Below are 18841 nucleotides of genomic sequence, written 5' to 3'. Positions count from 1 at the left end.
GTACGTAGTAGCCACGTATGTAGCCCCTCCAGCCCTACGCCTGTTTCACGTCTCTCCACATATAGTAGAAAACGAGCAGGTAACTTGTGGCTACCGTATAGGTACCTGTATTTGGATGCTGTTGTTTAGTTGTATTTATATATATATAAACCAGAGGGTAGTAACCAGACCTGTACCTCTGCCATACGTTCAGTTACTTACACACCACAAATTGTTGTGTGTTGCTAACCTTTTTGTACCCCCCTACATTGAGAACTCTATTGCGCGCTATTTCAACATAATAGACATACTTTTGGTGCGCGATTTCAACCACTTTTATGAGGCGCGATGATGCGCGCACCATGGGACAATTTCGGGTGCGCGGTGGAGCGCGAGCGCGATCGCGCCCCTTAAAAATGAAAGCCTGATAACCTGAAATACAACCCCCAAAACTCAAAATATACCATATTCATACAATACATATTGCATACCTGAAATACAATACAACAACACTGTACACATACAATAACACAATGAAATACATACAATACAATATAATAATCTTGATCCTCGACGATGTTATGATGTTCTCCCTGGTCTTGATGTTGATCCTCTGCGCTGCTTCTTCTGATGCCGATGCAATAATTGATTGTAGGACGTAATTGTCCAAATGTGCTGTGGCATTTTAATTTCTTCGATAATGTCCAATGGTTTTGCCAAAAGTTCACCAGCACTGATAATTTGCTAACACATTAGTGTTTGTGTTAACAAATATTGTTCTCACAAATTTGAAGGTCGTTGACTCTGCTGAATTTGCCCGTTGAATTCTCGCTGAAGTATTGAATGTACTGCTGAAGTACAACATGTGTAAAAGAGACGTTACACTACTGGTATAGCAAAGCCTAGCTATCATAGATTTTAGATCTGTATTAGTAGTATCCTAGATATATCCTCTGAGTGCGAACGCGGTGGCGGGAGGGCGCACTTGATTCGGTTGCCAGTCAGTTTATCAGAAGAATACCCGGCTACAGTACACGTCAGTTGAGCGCTGTCGCTCTGCGGCACTTGTTATATGCTGTCATTTTCGTTAATATTGCTTAACAGCATGAAATGCAATTTTATTTCAACGAAAGCACTTTCCTGGTGTATAATACAAACGAACACCCATGCGTATGTATGCATATGTATAGCGCCCTTAATTCGCTGCTGGAGTCAACAATCGTGCCTGTGGCGCTCAAGTCTGTGACCAATCATCTTCCTAACCTGTGTTTCTCTATAGGCCTTGCTAAGATTCGCGTCACGCGTGTTGACAGTATCGTAAGTACGCGGCGTTGTGCTTTACGTTTGAAGCTTTATTTCGATTTTAGCTCAATAAAGTGTAGTTGTAACCATGGATACTATGGTTTCATGTCTCCCCAGCTGCCGCTGCCACCGCAGACAATTTCCCTTCTGCTCTATAACTCGACCCCTAATTCACATAGCGCTACCAAACTTGGTATACTTACACATCTTGGGGAGAAGGTGCGCAGCGTACCAAAACCAGGTCACTACGACCTTTATTTCACCTTTACCTTGACCTTGATCATATTTCCCTTCCGCTCTCTAACTCTGCCCCTAATTGACCTAGCGCTACCAAACTTGGCATACTTACACATCTTGGGGAGAAGGTGAGCAGCGTACCAAAACCAGATCACTGCGACCTTTATTTCACCTTTACCTTGACCTTGATCATATTTCCATTCCGCTCTCTAACTCGGCCCCTAATTGACCTAACGCTACCAAACTTGGTATACTTACACATCTTGGGGAGAAGGTGAGCAGCATACCAAAACCAGGTCACTGCGACCTTTTTTGCCTTTACCTTGAGCTTGATCATATTTCCCTTCCGCTCTCTAACTCGCCCCCTAATTGACCTAACGCTACCAAACTTGGTATACTTACAAATCTTGGGGAGAAGGTGAGCAGCGTACCAAAACCAGGTATCTGCGACCTTTATTTGACCTTTACCTTGACCTTGATCATATTTCCCGTCCGCTCCCTAACGCGGCCCCTAATTGACCTAGCGCTACCAAAACCAGGACACTACGACCTTTATTTGACCTTTACCTTGACCTTGATCATATTTCCCGTCCGCTCCCTAACGCGGCCCCTAATTGACCTAGCGCTACCAAACTTGGTATACTTTAAAATCTTACACATCTTGGGGAGAAGGTGCGCAGCGTACCAAAACCAGGTCACTGCGATCTTTATTTCACCTTTACCTTGACCTTGATCATATTTCCCTTCCGCTCTCTAACTCTGCCCCTAATTGACCTAGCGCTACCAAACTTGGTATACTTACACATCTTTGGGAGAAGGTGCGCAGCGTACCGAAACCAGGTCACTGTGACCTTTATTTGACCTTTACCTTGACATTGATCATATTTCCCTTCTGCTCTATAACTCGGCCCCTAATTGACCTAGCGCTACCAAAACCAGGTCTCTACGACCTTTATTTGACCTTTACCTTGACCTTCATCATATTTCCCTTAAAACCAGGTCTCTACGACCTTTATTTGACCTTTACCTTGACCTTCATCATATTTCCCTTCCACTCTATAACTCGGCCCCTAATTGACCTAGCGCGACCAAACTTCGTATACTTACACATCTTGGGCACATGTAGTTGGCGACAACTGCCCTTTCTAGTTTATTGATGGAAGTACAGCGATTTTCGTCAGCGAGGCTGTGTTTTGGACAAATTTCTGTGTGGTGGCTGAGAATTTGAACAAGGCGGCCCGCCTCGCTCGTGTCAATGCAGGGGGAACACTGTAATGTATCTGCTGCCAGAGTGAATACCCACTCCATTCAGTGGGGGCATCTGCAAAAGTGTCACGTTACTTCATATAAGTGAGCATTCAAAAATTTCCCATGACATTGCACATCTGCTCTACCCTAATTGATTGTGTACTCGGTCCAACCAGAACCGTAACGAATTCAATGCTCATACGTAGTTCAAAAAGCTGTTGTTTACATGTGGATACTCGGGTGGGGATATTAGTAAACATTTGGCGTGGTCATTCAGGTGCAAATATCGGTACTGGACCTGGAGTAATACACGTGGAGGGCATGAATGGCTTTGCTGGAAATATGCCCAGGAGTAGACAAATGAATCATCAAGGACAAGGTAAACAAGGTAGGTGTGTTATCATATAGGTATGGTAGCAGATAAATAAAAAAATAGTGATAGCAGTCTATACTTAGCTAGAATCAAGTTTATAAACTGATTGGGAAATAAATAGGCTAGTGATACCCTCATGATAAATTATTAATGTAATTGATGAGGCAGCGACACAGGTCTTTTGGCGTGTGGATACTGATGCACATGGTTTCGGCAAACACGGGTGTCTTCTTGATCGTGACAGGTTATGATGGAGGTGCCAGCCGTGGCAGGCAACAGCAAGGAGGGCAGCAGAAGAGCCCCCAGCAGTTCCCACCACGATTCCAGTCGCAGGGCTCTCCCCAGCAATTGTCGCCACACCCATCACCACCCTCTACACAAGGTGGTATCCAACAACAGAAAAAGGATCTGCCACCTCGATTCATGAAGAAGCAACCACCCAACTTCAATCCTGACGAGGTCTGTACTCTGTAGCTCACTTCATCGGGGTCACGCTGGCCGGCTAGACTGTTTGAAGCTTTGCTTCAGACTCTGTAATACCTGCAGGACACCTACCTCTCCTTGACTGAACAGTGTTCAATTCAAACTAGCTATCCACGCTGATTTCTTGCAATTGTGATGCCGGTTCCTCTAAAGGGGAGAAGAAGGATCGGTACAGTATTTACCGTTGTTAATTAATTACACTGTTTTAGTGATGTAACAATTTTGTGTTGCTTAAGAGCTAGCACTGTACTAAATGGTTATGATCATGTTACAGATAAGTTTGAGACCAGCGCAGGGTTCGGTGATACTGAAACCAAATGCACCAAGTATGCTGCCTAAGTCGGCCATGCCTGTTGCACAGTCTCATTACATGCCAATGCAGCCACCTATCCAGCCAGTACCAGTCATGATGCCAGCACAGGTAATAAGTGATATTATGTGACAGTGTTGTGTTGTGAATGTTCTTTGTGAACAACATATATGCAGTGTTTTGCTTATTTGATCTGTTTTATTTCATCTCGGGTAATAATAATCGTATTTGTTGATTAACTTTGCATGAAATGCATTTGCTGCTCTATAGTGTGGTAGTATTTCGTAATGCTTATGCAAGTCTATGGTCATGAGTCCATGCTCACCATATGAACAGATTACTTGAGCAAACATGTTACTTGAATTAATACTTTGTTATTTGTTTTACAGCCTCATGTACTACCAATTAAAATTATTCCCAAGAAAGAAGATGTTAAGAGAGAGAAGGCGAAGGCGCCAAGCAAGCATGACCTGCTCAACAATACGGTAAAGTCCTATATGAGCTATTAAAACCGGTGACACTGTATAACAACTTGCGTCTTTCGAACGTGAATTCAATTAACAGCGTAATAACATGCAGTTCTGTGCCATGGTTTTAGAAGCACTTTATAGTGATAACATTATCTTTTTACCTTTATATTTTAGAAGAAAAATGTCATGGATTTTCTTCAAAGTCACAACGAGCAAGAATTTGTTAATAACTTCAAACAGATGATGGTTCCAAACAGGTAAGAAATTGTCATTTCTGTGGCCTTGGTCCTGCATTTGTCGTAGTTTAGTACAATAATCCCAGTGAGATTTTATTCTTCTGAATTCCCATTTATGGATGATAACTTTTATTTCCAGATACATGGCAGATATTGTATGTGCAATTATGACCTCTGCTATTGACAAATCTGGTGAGTAAAATTCGCATACACTGTAACTTTGTCGTGTACTGTTGGCATGTGCTGACTTGATATGTTTAACTATAACAGAAACAGAACAAATCATAGTTACCATTAGTACCAAGGTACCATTGACAGAAGTCAGTTTAGCTTAATTTATTAATGGGGTAGGCAGCCTACTGGCTATTTCATACCTTAGAATATACAGTAGGGGATACATGACGTCAGAAGTAGATAATAGGGAAGGAGTGTGACTTCAATAAACAAGGGAAATTTGTCATTTACTAGCCTTAGAATACCTACGAATTACAACGCGTAACTCAACCAACTTGAGCTCAAATCGTACACAGTACATTCGCTTAGCATCGTGCGAAATCGTTTCCTCGTATACACCCGCAATCCGGAGATACAGACTAAAACGTACGACACGATTCTCCATTCTGTTGGCAGCAGATCGACTCCATAACCCGCCTAACTTGAAACAATAGGCAGCTACTAACGACTTTTGCGCCCTCGGCGATGCGGTGTGGCTCGCTGGGAGATTGGAGCTGGAGCTGCTGCTGATTGCAGTGGGCGTGTGTGCGTGGGGGGGGCATACCAGCTGTAAATAGGTCAAAGATTAGCTCGCCGAGTGTTGTGTCGATGTCCAATCTCCCAGTGAGCCACACCGCATTGCTGAGGGCGCAAGAGTGCGCACGAGTCGTTAGTAGCTGCCTATTGTTTCAAGTTAGGCGGGCTATGGAGTCGATCTGCTGCCAACAGAATGGAGAATCGTGTCGTACGTTTTAGTCTGTATCTCCGAATTGCGGGTGTATACGAAGAAACGATTTCGCACGATGCTAGGCGAATGTACTGTGTACAATTTGAGCTCAAGTTGGTTGAGTTACGCGTAGTAATTCGTAGGTATTCTAAGGCTAGTAAATGACGAATTTCCATTGTTTATTGAAGTCACACTCCTTCCCTATTATCTACTTCTGATGATGTGTTCCTTGACGTGCTCTAACTTGTTCATACCTGAAGTGGTCATGATTGTATCACAACATATTAATGTCTAGTGTAAACTGCAGACTGTTAGTAAAAAATGGCAGTGTTTAGTCATTAGTTTCAACAAGTGAATTGCGTGCAGATGAGGACAGAGACTTCGTGAGTGCCCTCATCTGTACATTGAAGAAAGAGGCTCTCATCTCTCAAAGGAGTTTCATGGAGGTAAGTGTCACATGATTTTTTTAAACTTTAAATTAAATAAATTAAAATAGTCATGCTTTTCATAAGAAATGTTTTTTAATAATCTCTACTGCATTGCCACAGGGGTTCAAGTGTCTGCTTGACCAAATGACAGAGCTGGAGGTGGAAGTGCCACTTGTGCGCTCGTACGCGGCCGGCTACGGAGCACAAGCGGTCGCCAGTGAACTGATAACGCTAGCCGAGCTTTCAGAGCCCATGCGAAATGGTGCCTTTTACCCACTGTTCCCACTTTGTCTGCAACAGATCCACAAGCTGAAGGCAAGTGAATGAGTCTGGTGTCACCACTGCATGGTACTGCGCGTGGTACTACTTGGGTGGCCAGGGGGTGGGGTGGGGGGTGTTTGTAGTATGTGTCGTCAGTGGTGCTTTCAAGTATTTAAGGAGCTTTTGCACGGTAGTTGGCACATTCTATAATTGGTGTAGATAATTGGTATAACTCTTGAGTGCTCATAGTATTGGCAAAGTATTGCTGCGGCATCTATTTAATATGACCTTTGGATAGAGTGAAATGTAATGGGGTAGAGTGATACATAGTAAGCTGTGTAAGGTTAGAGATGTCTTGCTTCTGTAATAGCTGTAAAATTACTGTAATCCACAAATTGGTTAGTGACAATCAATTTTTCCAGATCATGCTTGTACTTTTCCATGGGTTGTTTGAGAGGGCCTAACTTGTGATTTTATTAATGAGAAAACTCAACTAAAAAAAAACAAAAAATGTGCGTGTTTGTTTGCAATTTTTTGTCATTATTATAACATTATCATAATGCAGGGTGAGGACTGGCTGTTTGACAACTTTGAAGAGTCAAAAATTGATCTTCAGCACATGCTACCAGGTATGAACCTTATACACTTAGATATTTCTTAGTGTCTATCGTACAATCTTGAAGTGAAGTCTGTTTGGTGCTCCTAGGGATTGGCTCCGCCGACGCTTGCACGATTGATGTCTCCTGTGGTTTATATGATGCCCCGAGGCCCCTAGCTTCTAGTTTTCCTGATGTGCTCTAATGATGTTTCCTGTCAGTCTGTCTCTTCCCTTCCTGTTTAAGTGTAGCCTGTCTCGAGAGTAGATGTCCTTCCTGCCCGCTTAGTCTACCAAGTTGTCTAAATACTTAATTCTACAACAACTGCACCGATCGCTCAATGGTAGAGTGCTCGCCTCGTATGTGGAAGGTCGAGGGGTTCAACTCCTGGCCGGGTCATACTAAAGACTTGAAAAAGGGTACACACGGCTTCTCTGCTTAGCATTCAGCAAATAATGATAGAGTGTGGCAAGTTAACTTGCAGTGCTACCAGTGGACTAACCCCCTACTGTAGCATTTACTGTGAAAGTAGCTTCGGGGCTTCAGAGTTACTGAAACGGAGATAGGCACCGCCCTATGCGCCACATAGGCGCGGGAAGGATTTTTAACTTTCGTACAACAGTGCGGGATGTTGTAGAATATGGTAACGAAGAACCAGAATTTATTACGAGTAACATGAAATGGTAACTGCATCACAATTTTTCTGAGATTTGATATAAATATTATTGTTGACTGGTTGATAAGACAATTTGCATATTCAGTGCAAAAATTGATATAGTAATGTTTAAAGGCAACATAATATATTGTTTTGTTTTGAAATGTAGTAAACGTAGTATTACGTTTATATTTTTATGAGGTATGTTTAGGGTTAGGGTTAGGGTTAAGGTACACTTCTGTAGTACAAGTCTGGTACACTTTGTGTATATTTCACGTTGTTGTTTTGCTCTTGATCCAGAAAATTAATATTCATACAATCGACATATTATGACACGAGTTATTTATGACTATCGATGTAGATCAGATAGCCGTGTCTAGATGCAGGGACACAGAATATCCGAAATAATATCAGAATAATGACAGGATGTGAATCTTCCGGTATAATTTTCTGCTAATTTTGCATAACGATCGAAGATCTAGTGGGAAAACTTTCATGACCTAGATTAGCATGCGTAGCGACACGAAAGTAATTGAAAGCGAGAATTCCGCTAACCAAACTAGTTTGACGATGATCATGCATGGTACGCGTGGCAATTAAAATATCTTGCAGAATCAAGATAATCCGCTGAATTAATTAAGAGATTTATAACTGATATTTTTATAAACTAATGGTCATATTATTATTATATATGTTGCTTACCCGTGTATTTGGCGAAATTGCTGTTACAGCCAAGATCTGTCGCTTGGAATTGCAAGAAAGTATTCCTTTTCTGTCCTGCTTTTTCCTGCCCATACATTATTTTCTTATAAGCATATATGATCTTCATCTGTTAATTCACATCCGCCAATACGTGAGTGATTCACAAAACTGGAGAATGTGAACATCTCCAAACAGGGGAAGTTTTTTGTCGGGCCAACGTTGTATTTTTGGCGGCGACCGAATGATAGCTGATGTTCGTAAAACATAAACATGACATTTCCTCGATATTAGCAGTTGATAGATTAAGGGAAATGCCGTTTTTATAACCGAACATAAGTATGTCATCTAGACAATAACGAACTGTTGAGCGAATTTAATTGTCCGGATGGTTCTACATACCAGACGTCTCACGTCATCGCGGTAAAGTGGACTCGATTATGCTTTACGTTAGATATAGGCTGAATCTCAACAGCAAGAATACGAACACACGAACGTGTATTCAGCCACATCTTTGTATGATACAAAGTTATTTTGATAACAACATGTACGGTAACTCGGAGTTTTTATATGTATTATACGTTATTGGTGTTCGTATTTATGCCAGGTGCATATGATATACGAACCCGCGCCAATGTACGTAGCAGACAACAACGGTATCGCGGCTAGACGGGGACCGCCTCGCTACACCAATAGCGTCGTATCGTCCAATTAAAGACTCGGCTCGCATTGGAGAGAAACCGCGAACGTGGCAGATAGTAAATCACGCTCGATTCTAAAGAAGTTCGTGAATGATCAGAGCGACATGGTTTATGGGGCGTCGCCGCATGTGCGCGAGTCCGCCTTACACGCATCTATCACATTATGCAACGACGACAAATCGAACGAAACTACGGAAAATGCGCTCTGAGCCGCCGCTGCCGCCGCTGAGCCGCCGCTGCCGCCGCTTTAGTATTACGTTTATATTTTTATGAGGTATGTTTAGGGTTAGGGTTAGGGTTAAGGTACACTTCTGTAGTACAAGTCTGGTACACTTTGTGTATACATATATGTACCTCGGGTACATATCTGTAGTACCTGATACGACAACGACCCCTTGAGCAGTAATATGGGCAATGGTTACTAATACTATTTAACTTGAGTTGATTAAAAGTTGACTTGATTGTTAAAACTGTGAGTTAGTATGACAGTAACTTAATATGGTAACTGAGTTAGTATGACAGTAACTTAATATGGTAACTGAGTGTATGAAAGTAGCGTAACATGGTTACTGTGACTTTGTATGACAGTAACATAATCTGGTAACTGTACTGTCATACAAACTTACAGTTACCATATTATGTTACTGTTGTACAAACTCACAGTTACCATGTTATGCTATTATCATACAAACTCAGTTACCATTTAAGTTACTGTCATACTAACTCACAGTTTTAACAATCAAGTCAACTTTTAATCAACTCAAGTTAAATAGTATTAGTAACCATTGCCCATATTACTGCTCAAGGGGTCGTTGTCGTATCAGGTACTACAGATATGTACCCGAAGTACATATATGTATACACAAAGTGTACCAGACTTGTACTACAGAAGTGTACCTTAACCCTAACCCTAACCCTAAACATACCTCATAAAAATATAAACGTAATACTAAACAACCTAAAACTACCTCGGGTACATATCTGTAGTACCTGATACGACAACGACCCCCATCTGCCATATTACTGCTTTACACGGAAACCATCAGCCATGTACATGGACCACTGTTGTACAAACCAGAATCAAACTGTGGGATGGTCTTCATTTAGATTAGGTTGGGGAGAAGACTCTCAGAATTTCACTGAGTACTTTACTGAGAACTTCACTCAGAGTTTTACTGAGTATTTAGGGAAAAAATGAACGGAGTAGTGTACCACCTCCATTGTATTACAACTTAATTACGAGCAGATGTGTCCCACATTCTAAATCACAGAACTGCTGGTACAGGCCTGTGGCAGAGCGAAGGGCTATAGCTCTAGAGCTAAGTGAGGTAATACTGGCATATGCGACTTGTGAAAGCGGTGGTTGGTAGCATTGGCCAAGGAATTTATTGGTAACACTAGCTGGGCTACCCGGCGATGCCCGGGATTTTTTGTGGGTTACTGTTTTTCTGCTATTTCATGCGTTTTCTGCTATTGCTTGCGTTTCGGCATTTCATGCGATTGCCTGATTTTGAGCCTGACTAGAGTTGAGCGCTATAGGATTGCTGTTTACTTTTCTGCTGCGCTAGGTTTTGTCTTGACTTTTCTGATGCAGTGTATAGTCGAGCGCTAGGATTGCTGTTAACTTTTCTGCTGCGCTAGTATTTTTAGCTCATCTGACATAGTCAGATGCAGCTTGTAGAATCGCATGAGCGTGCGTCCGGCCGTGCGTCCGTCCGTGCATCAACAGTTGGGCACAAATCTTAACCGCTTGACGTACGGTCACGATATTCGGGACGTCGGGGGGGATCGTCAAATTGAGTTGGGATGTCGAGGCTGGGGGCCAAAGGTCAAAGGACAAGAGGTGTAAATGAAGGGGGAACATTCTCTCCTTAACTTAAGGTACAGGGAGGAAATGCAGAATTGCGGCACAAATCTAAACGGCTCGACCTAGGCTCGTGATAGTCGGTGTACAGCATCATGGTAGGAAAAGCCATCACTGTGCCGAAATTTGAGGTCACAGGTCAAAGGTCAATGGGGCACAGGGCAGATTTTAGGCATTTTCTGAGGACAGGTCTGATGGAGCTATTGAAAAACTTTTTTGTTTCAGCGGTGACCTAGCATTTTTATGGCTTTATTAAAAGGTACATGAAATGTAATTTCTGCTGACATGCGAAGAGTAAGTTTCGGATAACCTTTTGACCCTCAAGAGGCGGGTTAAACATGGATTTCTTTACTGTTAGAAAGAATTTGACTGCCGGGTTTGCTAGTAGAATCTATACATGCCTGGATGTATGAGGCTACAATGTCACAGTGAAATTTCAAATATTTGACTGCCGGGTTTGCTAGTAGAATCTATACATGCCTGGATGTATGAGGCTACAATGTCACAGTGAAATTTCAAAAGCTAAATATTGGTTGCCATCGTATAATTTCTATGGCATTCTGTACTGTCAGTGTGTTACATGTAACGTATGCCACTGCCAGTGGCCACTGCTAGTGCCAGTGCATGTGGTGGTGGTACTGTGTAGTTTTTACCTGCGTTAATTGGTTACAGGTGGCAGCTCTCTATTTCGATCAGCCTGTAGGCTTGCATAGGTAAATGGATGTGTGCTTACCTATTCTGTCTTGCAAATAGTTGTTATTACTACGTACGATGGGAGCTTCCATCTTTAATCCTAAGACACTTAAACGTACGTGCCATCTCGTGGCAACTTTCATAACGATTCCAACGAACATTTCTTTGAGAAGGTTCTTGATACTATCCCTGTGCCTTCTAATGTTTCGGCGTGTATGTGAACACATTTGGGACTAACAGGGTTTACTAGAATCCCACCACTCCCCCACAGAGTCATCGCAGTAGACGTTAGATGAGCACTGTCGCTCCGCGGCACTTGTTTTGGGGGAAATCTGTTGTTTGTTTTTTTGCCCTTATTTTGGCCTTTTTGTGCAAATTGTTTTTGGCCTAAAATGGTCGTCGCGTCATGCTGATAGAGAATATACCTCACGGGTCACCTCTTATTGGTCTCGAGAAGACATACAGACAGATAGACCCGGCAATTTATTGTAGGAGATGAATACGAAACACTCGAAAATATGAAAATAAGCAGCAAGTTCAGCATTTATACCTACTAGCTGGAACCCCTTGCTAAGCGCGGGCTTAGTGACTGTGATACATGTGTTACCGGTAGTGTTATATGGAAAGTTTAGTTGTTGCACATGTTTTTTTACGGTTGAGATGTCAATACAAATACATGTACAATCATGCTTACACGTAACACATTAACCATTTGTTTGGCAAGTACACAGTGAAATACACAGACGCACATACGACATTATTTGACCAACTCTAATTAAGTTACATGTATGCTGTTTTAATGCCAGTGGTTATCTTTATATACTATTTTGTTACTCACTGCTAGTAAATAAGCGGACCACCAAATTTTTGTGCAGGTCCACCAACTTTCCAACTGTCCACTAGATTTTCAGCCGAAATTCGAAACCTGCGGTGCCGTGCTCAACAAACCCGCTTGCCCGATGGCCCGGGGCAACCAAAATTTGCCCCGGGCAAGTAGCTTGAAATTGCATTTGCCTGTTCAGGCAAGCAAGTTTTTTTTATTGAATGGCTAGACATAATGAGATTTTTCTGTTTCCACCCGTCCCTTGCATTATTTTGCACAGACATAAGCTGCCTTGCTGCGACGAGATTTGAATGAAAAAAACGATGCAAATGAGACAATCAGTGCATGCAGTCATACTTTTAACACAACATGCATACAGCAACATGTAAACCCGGCCTCCGTGATTTTGTCACCATTATGAATGATTGTTGACCTCGTCGATTTCGCCAAAGCATAATCTTGACTTTCGTTTGGGAAACACCTTTACGATAATTAGACACAATTTCTGGCTTCTGAGACGTTATTTGACAGTTACATATACAGTATCATAAATTGTTCTTATTTGTACTGTATAACTTACGTGGTTAATTTATATTTTACTTGAGATTTTCACTAGCTAATTTTTACACGACATAATACATTTTTAATATTTACTGCCACTTTTCAAGAAAGCAGATTTCACAATCATAGGCATTTATTTATAAAGCGAGACTTATAGACACATAATCAGAGACTCTATACCCTCGTACCAGTTAATTCCTGGAGTACAACTCATATATAGCCCACGGATATTCAATTTTGCACATTCTGAACAAACTATTATTAATAATATAATAATAACAAAAATAAAATTAACAACACTGTAATTCTAATAGTGGTGACAATGAGAGAGTAAGATATACGCGTTGTAATTCCTGATTGTAAAGCATTACGAACCGTCAGGGTGACACGATTCCAGCGCCAATCAGCATAATTCACTGCTGTAATGGTGGTCTAAGTACCACTGTCATGGAGAGAGGTTTAATGCAGCAATGATAGCTATACTATTAGTAGTGGATGATATCGTATTATCCAATGATTATAACTGTATGATTTCATCGCAACATACAATGCTACTACCGGCAACGCGTAACAGCACTCGTGATTGGTCGCCCTAAATCACGTGCCATATTCACGTTCCTTAAAAGGTATAATGAATTGTTTAGGACTATAGTGAAGTTGCAGTAAGCTTACACCATCATAATTCATTTAAACTGCGCGTTCTATTGGCCGACTATTAGTATTATAGGGTCACAAATCACGGCGGTGACGCGAAATGAGCTCGTATTTTGTCAACTCGTTAGCGGGCTGCTACCCTCCGCGATCACAAGATTTGCCACCTCCTAGAGCTTACTATCCGCTAGCCGAGCAAGCACTGAACGTCTCCGCATCGGAGCAAGATTACTTGTCTCACGTTAGCGCTTATAGAGACACCGATCTCACGGCGGGTCGCACAGAATACGTGAACCTAACCTCGCAGCAGCAGAGCCGACAGATCTTCACACAGAAAGATGCGGCGACGTCGGCAAGCAATAACGTCGGCACAGCGCCGACCACGAACAGCTGTAAGTACGCGACGACGTCAGCGACGCAGCAGTCGTCGCTAAAACACTGTGAACGTCGGCGAACGTCCGCTACGATAGGCGGCGGCGTAGCGGCGTCGTCGGCGGCGTCGGCGGCATCCGGAACACACACGCCGTCGTCGTCGTCGTCGGCGGCGGCGGCAGCGACGACACAGGCTAACACATGCAACACGCTGTCGAAGACCGAGATCTATCCGTGGATGAAGAAGGTACACAACCGGAACGGTAAGACAGTAGCGGCAGTAACAGTAGCAGTAGTAAGGTAAGAGTATTAACGCGGACATGTGTGCAGTGCGTGTCTGATGATGATGATGGCGGTATGTAGTATTGCTATCGGCCCTGCGCGCACGCGGGACACCGCTCACTGTGGCGTTTATAAATTGCTTTATGGCCTGACTCGCATGGCACGCCTTAATAGCGGCTAGTCAGTAGTAGCACAGACACATGTACAGTGTGTCCACACGTGTACGGAAACCGTATTAGCGTGCAATACCGCCATGCAAATACTATATATGATATACGGTGCTACCGTTCGTGTATTAACCGTAAAACATTGAATAAATATAGACGGGTATTATCCGTTCTCTCGAGCATACAGCCTATCGTACAAATGTTCTGGTAACGCACCGAAATTTATTTACAGTGCGGTCGTAGCCTAAAATTAAATTAAGTTGTCGCGGTCGCCATTTCTCACTCGTACAGCGCAGGCTATTGATGATGCTCTCTGAATATTTCAGCCATTTATTAATAAACAAAATACATCGACGTAAACGAAATGGAATGGAATAAATAGGCGTATTGTAGTTGCGATCAACACTCCAGCTAATATTTATGGGTAATTTCTAAAAATGTCATTGACATAGTAGACTTTAGGGGGACGATAGGGGCCTATCTGTAAGTCTGTTGGTGGTGTTTAAAGTATTTACACGAGTAATTCGATGATATATTCACACGCTGTCGAATAAAAATGGTAGTACGCGGTAGTAATGGTAAAACCCTAACCCTAACCCTAACCCTAAGACATTCAGTAATATGTACACTGTCGTGTCATTACAAAGTGTATTATCTATTAAACCACCGATCAAATTGGCAAAGTGTGTCTTGAGTGTGCGAATAATTGTACTCCCGTACGTGTGTATACGACAATAGCTTGTATGATGATAGAAGCGGCGTTTATGGCAAGTAAATGCACGTGTGCGTATAACATAGTGACATATTCAGTTTATCTATACGGGAAACTTGTTTACGTATTTGTTCGCGTGGCTTCAATATATACGTTTACTTCATGCTTCAGCGCTTGTGTGCGAGAATGACATGCTTTCATCTGTGCGTTCTTTCTTTCTTTAATTGATTTATCTTCGTGTTAGCTATACCATCGGCACAATTATGTTCAAATAAACGGGCGGAACATCACGTGTGCTGAAAACAAAGGCGCGAAAAAGCCACTGAGTTGCTGAACACATTGAGTTAAGGGGATGAACACGTCCAGTTACTAGGTATTGAAGTGGACTAATGTGTATCACCCTGCTTCTCTCTCCTCTGTCTCTTTCCCATCTCTCGTTCTCTCCTGCTTTCTCTCCCGCTCTGACTCAATCCTTTTTCTTCTCTTACTAGACACTGTTAATTCAATATTTGCCAAAAAATAGAATATTTCAACCAGCATTTTCCGAGTGATCACACGTGTCTGTCACGCGTATTTGAATTTTAACGCTAGGGGGCATTAAGGTCCCAATTACACACAACAAAGGTCCGTTGTTCTCTTGTTTTAATGTTAGTTGACCAGACATTAAATCATCCTCATTTTCACTAATACGACTTGCGACTTCTAGGTGAAGTGTATGTGTATACTCACGGATCAAGTACGGTGATTAGTCAATCACTTGACCGCACATACACAACACGCGTTTGTCTAAGTTATCGGTAATTACATGAAGAAAATGCATATATTATAAATCCGTGACTGTGAGTGTGACCATGACTGAGACCGTGACCGTGACCGTGACTGTGACCGTGACCGTGACCGTGACCGTGACTGTGACTGTGACTGTGACTGTGACCATGACTGAGACCGTGACCGTGACCGTGACCGTGACCGTGACCGTGACCGTGACCGTGACCGTGACCGTGACTGTGACCGTGACTGTGACTGTGACCGTGACTGTGACTGTGACCGTGACTGTGACTGTGACTGTGACCGTGACTGTGACTGTGACCGTGACCGTGACTGTGACTGTGACCATGACTGAGACCGAGACCGTGACCGTGACCGTGACCGTGACCGTGACTGTGACCTTGACTGTGACCTTGACTGTGACCGTGATCATGTGCCATCATTAAAGGTTCTATCTCTGCGCGCAAACATCATGTGTTGGAATAAAGGCTGAGAAGACGATCAGATGTCCCACTGTGTGTGTTATAAGATATAGCAGATTAATGTTCTTTGACAGCTATTCCCCGAAGTGGTGTAGTCACTGAGATAAAAGATGAGGGAAAGCTTTATCTTACTTACGAGTAACATTATTCCCAACTGTAACTGAACTGACGCACACGCACACACATATGCGCGCGCGCACGCAGACACACACGCACACACATCGCACACACACACGCGCGCACACACACACGCACACACACGCACACACACGCGCGCGCCATCACACACACACGCATAATATATATATATATATATATATAGATATATACCTACACACAACACACACACACACACTATACCACACCACACACGCATACGCAGCGCGCACACACACACACACAACACACACACACACACTACACACACAACACACACGACACACATACACACAGCACACATACACACACCACACACACACCACACACACACACACACACATCACACACATACACACACACACACACACACACAACACACACACACACACACACACACACACCACACATACACACACACACAACACACACACACACACACACAAACACACACACACACACAACACACACATGACACGCTGCACGCCGTGCGTTCTCGAAGCATGCACGCGCCGCGTCCACACACATACTCAATGTATTCTATATAGATAACATCGTGTATAAAACGGGAGGCGTATAGACACATGTTATGATCCATCCATATCACGTATCGTGACGATCACATATGCTGACCGTCTGACACGTATATTATATATAGGCCCGTCGGTCACGAAATACGTGTCGGTTGTTGGCACTAGGAAATAGCTGCATTGCTACAGTCAGACTCTAACATTTAGCGAATAAAATACCACAACATGTCATTAGGTTTGTCACTATTTTTCTCATGTTATGTTTATCAGCAATTTATGGATTGTACATGACGACGTAACTGAGGTATTACTAGAAGTATTACTAAATATTATATATATATATATATATATATATATATATATATGTGAAGCTCAATAAAGTCATATAATAATATACGCAATAACGATTCCAGGATAAGTAAATGATTAAATCGAATAACGTATGTAGCAACTCCAAACTACACAAATAATTAATTTATGGGGCTGTATAGAGGATGGCTAGCAAACATGAATAAATGGAGGAACATGGTGGTAGGTCTGTGGTTCGAGTCACTCTTGTTCTGCCTGTGAGCAAGTTAATTCATGTCAATGTGCTTTAGCAGTTTACATTGCCGCAGTATAAGCTTTGTACATCAGCGTAAGTCTAGCTAGCAAACTATACCCGTGTAAGAGAGTCTCCCTGCTAGACAGAGCGTGTTACAGAAACCCAAAACAACTCAGTACGGGGCCATATGCTCCACGAATGCAGCACAAGAAGCGTACACACACTCGAACAATATTTACCGCAAATATACGTACGTATGAATAGGCTATACACTAGGAAGGCATCTAGTAGTAATATCACATTAAGAATAATATAAAACAAAAGCTCTCTGTGATTAGATCAGAGTATAGATTAGAGTGTTAGATGCAGCTGAGATAACAAAAACTCGTTAGTACGATGCATAACCTATGTCGTGCAATAGGCTGCCTTTCTAATACAATAACTAGATTATGCCTATATTGATCAATAACACTATTGACTCGTACTAATATATGAATAATAATGTGGAATTGTATTGCAATATCTATGCATTCACGCACATAACCATCGATAATAAACACATACACAGTAGCACGAGCACATGCGAGCGAGGCACACACACACCACACACACACACCACACACACACAACACACACACAACACACACACACACCCATGCTTACGTACGCCCACGCACACGCGGCTTGTAGATGTATACATGTGCATGTCGCTGCCACGTGTGCGTCGTCGCGTGTGCGCGTGGTGTTAGGTGTGTGTTGCCAGTGTAGCTGTCCGCTGTGTGTGTGTGTGTTTCGTACGTTTGTATGATTGTGTATACAGCTGTTATATACATTGAACAATTGATAACGTTACAGATCCATTTCATTCTCAATGCCTTTTACTCACTTTGTCAATATAATTAATAACAAGCCAATATAATATGAATCATAAGCTTCACGGTGCGTGTATGATAATCACACACCAGTGAGTCGGGCAGAATCAATCGACAAGTCACGTAAGAATGAGCCGATCTCTGTTCCCGCGACTTGTGAATGCGCATCACACGATGACTCTGTTTTGCTTACTGTAGCACCTGTGCAACCAACTCCACTCGACAGATTTAGGCTTACGGCTCAGTTGTATAAACTGTTTAGTCGGATTATACTTGTTTTGCATCATTGCCATGCAAACTGATACAAAATGACTGCCAACTCATGCCATGATTAGTTTCCGATCCCGTTTACACTAAACATGATCAACTTCCATAATTCGTAATTTTTCTCACCCTACCCGAAACAGCATACAAATACATTTAAGTGCAATTCTTACGTATTATCC

General features: G+C 42.4%; 1 protein-coding gene across 1 annotated transcript in view; it reads left to right on the top strand.

Moving 5' to 3' along the window:
• Positions 1-15730, top strand: part of LOC106820786 (eukaryotic translation initiation factor 4 gamma 2-like) — a gene marked incomplete at its 5' end in the record, with an annotated part of 24980 nt that extends 9250 nt beyond the window's left edge. Inside the window, 11 exon segments of the mRNA XM_014825355.1 lie at positions 3044-3145; positions 3384-3598; positions 3897-4043; positions 4322-4417; positions 4577-4659; positions 4778-4830; positions 5945-6024; positions 6127-6321; positions 6833-6896; positions 8277-8279; positions 15696-15730. Coding sequence (XP_014680841.1) covers positions 3044-3145; positions 3384-3598; positions 3897-4043; positions 4322-4417; positions 4577-4659; positions 4778-4830; positions 5945-6024; positions 6127-6321; positions 6833-6896; positions 8277-8279; positions 15696-15730 — 1073 coding nt within the window.
• Positions 15731-18841: the final 3111 nt, after the last annotated feature.

Source organism: Priapulus caudatus, unplaced genomic scaffold, assembly GCF_000485595.1.
Source record: "Priapulus caudatus unplaced genomic scaffold, Priapulus_caudatus-5.0.1 Scaffold47, whole genome shotgun sequence".
NCBI classification, from domain to species: Eukaryota; Metazoa; Priapulida; class Priapulimorpha; order Priapulimorphida; family Priapulidae; genus Priapulus; species Priapulus caudatus.
This window is presented reverse-complemented; position numbering and strand designations above follow the sequence as displayed.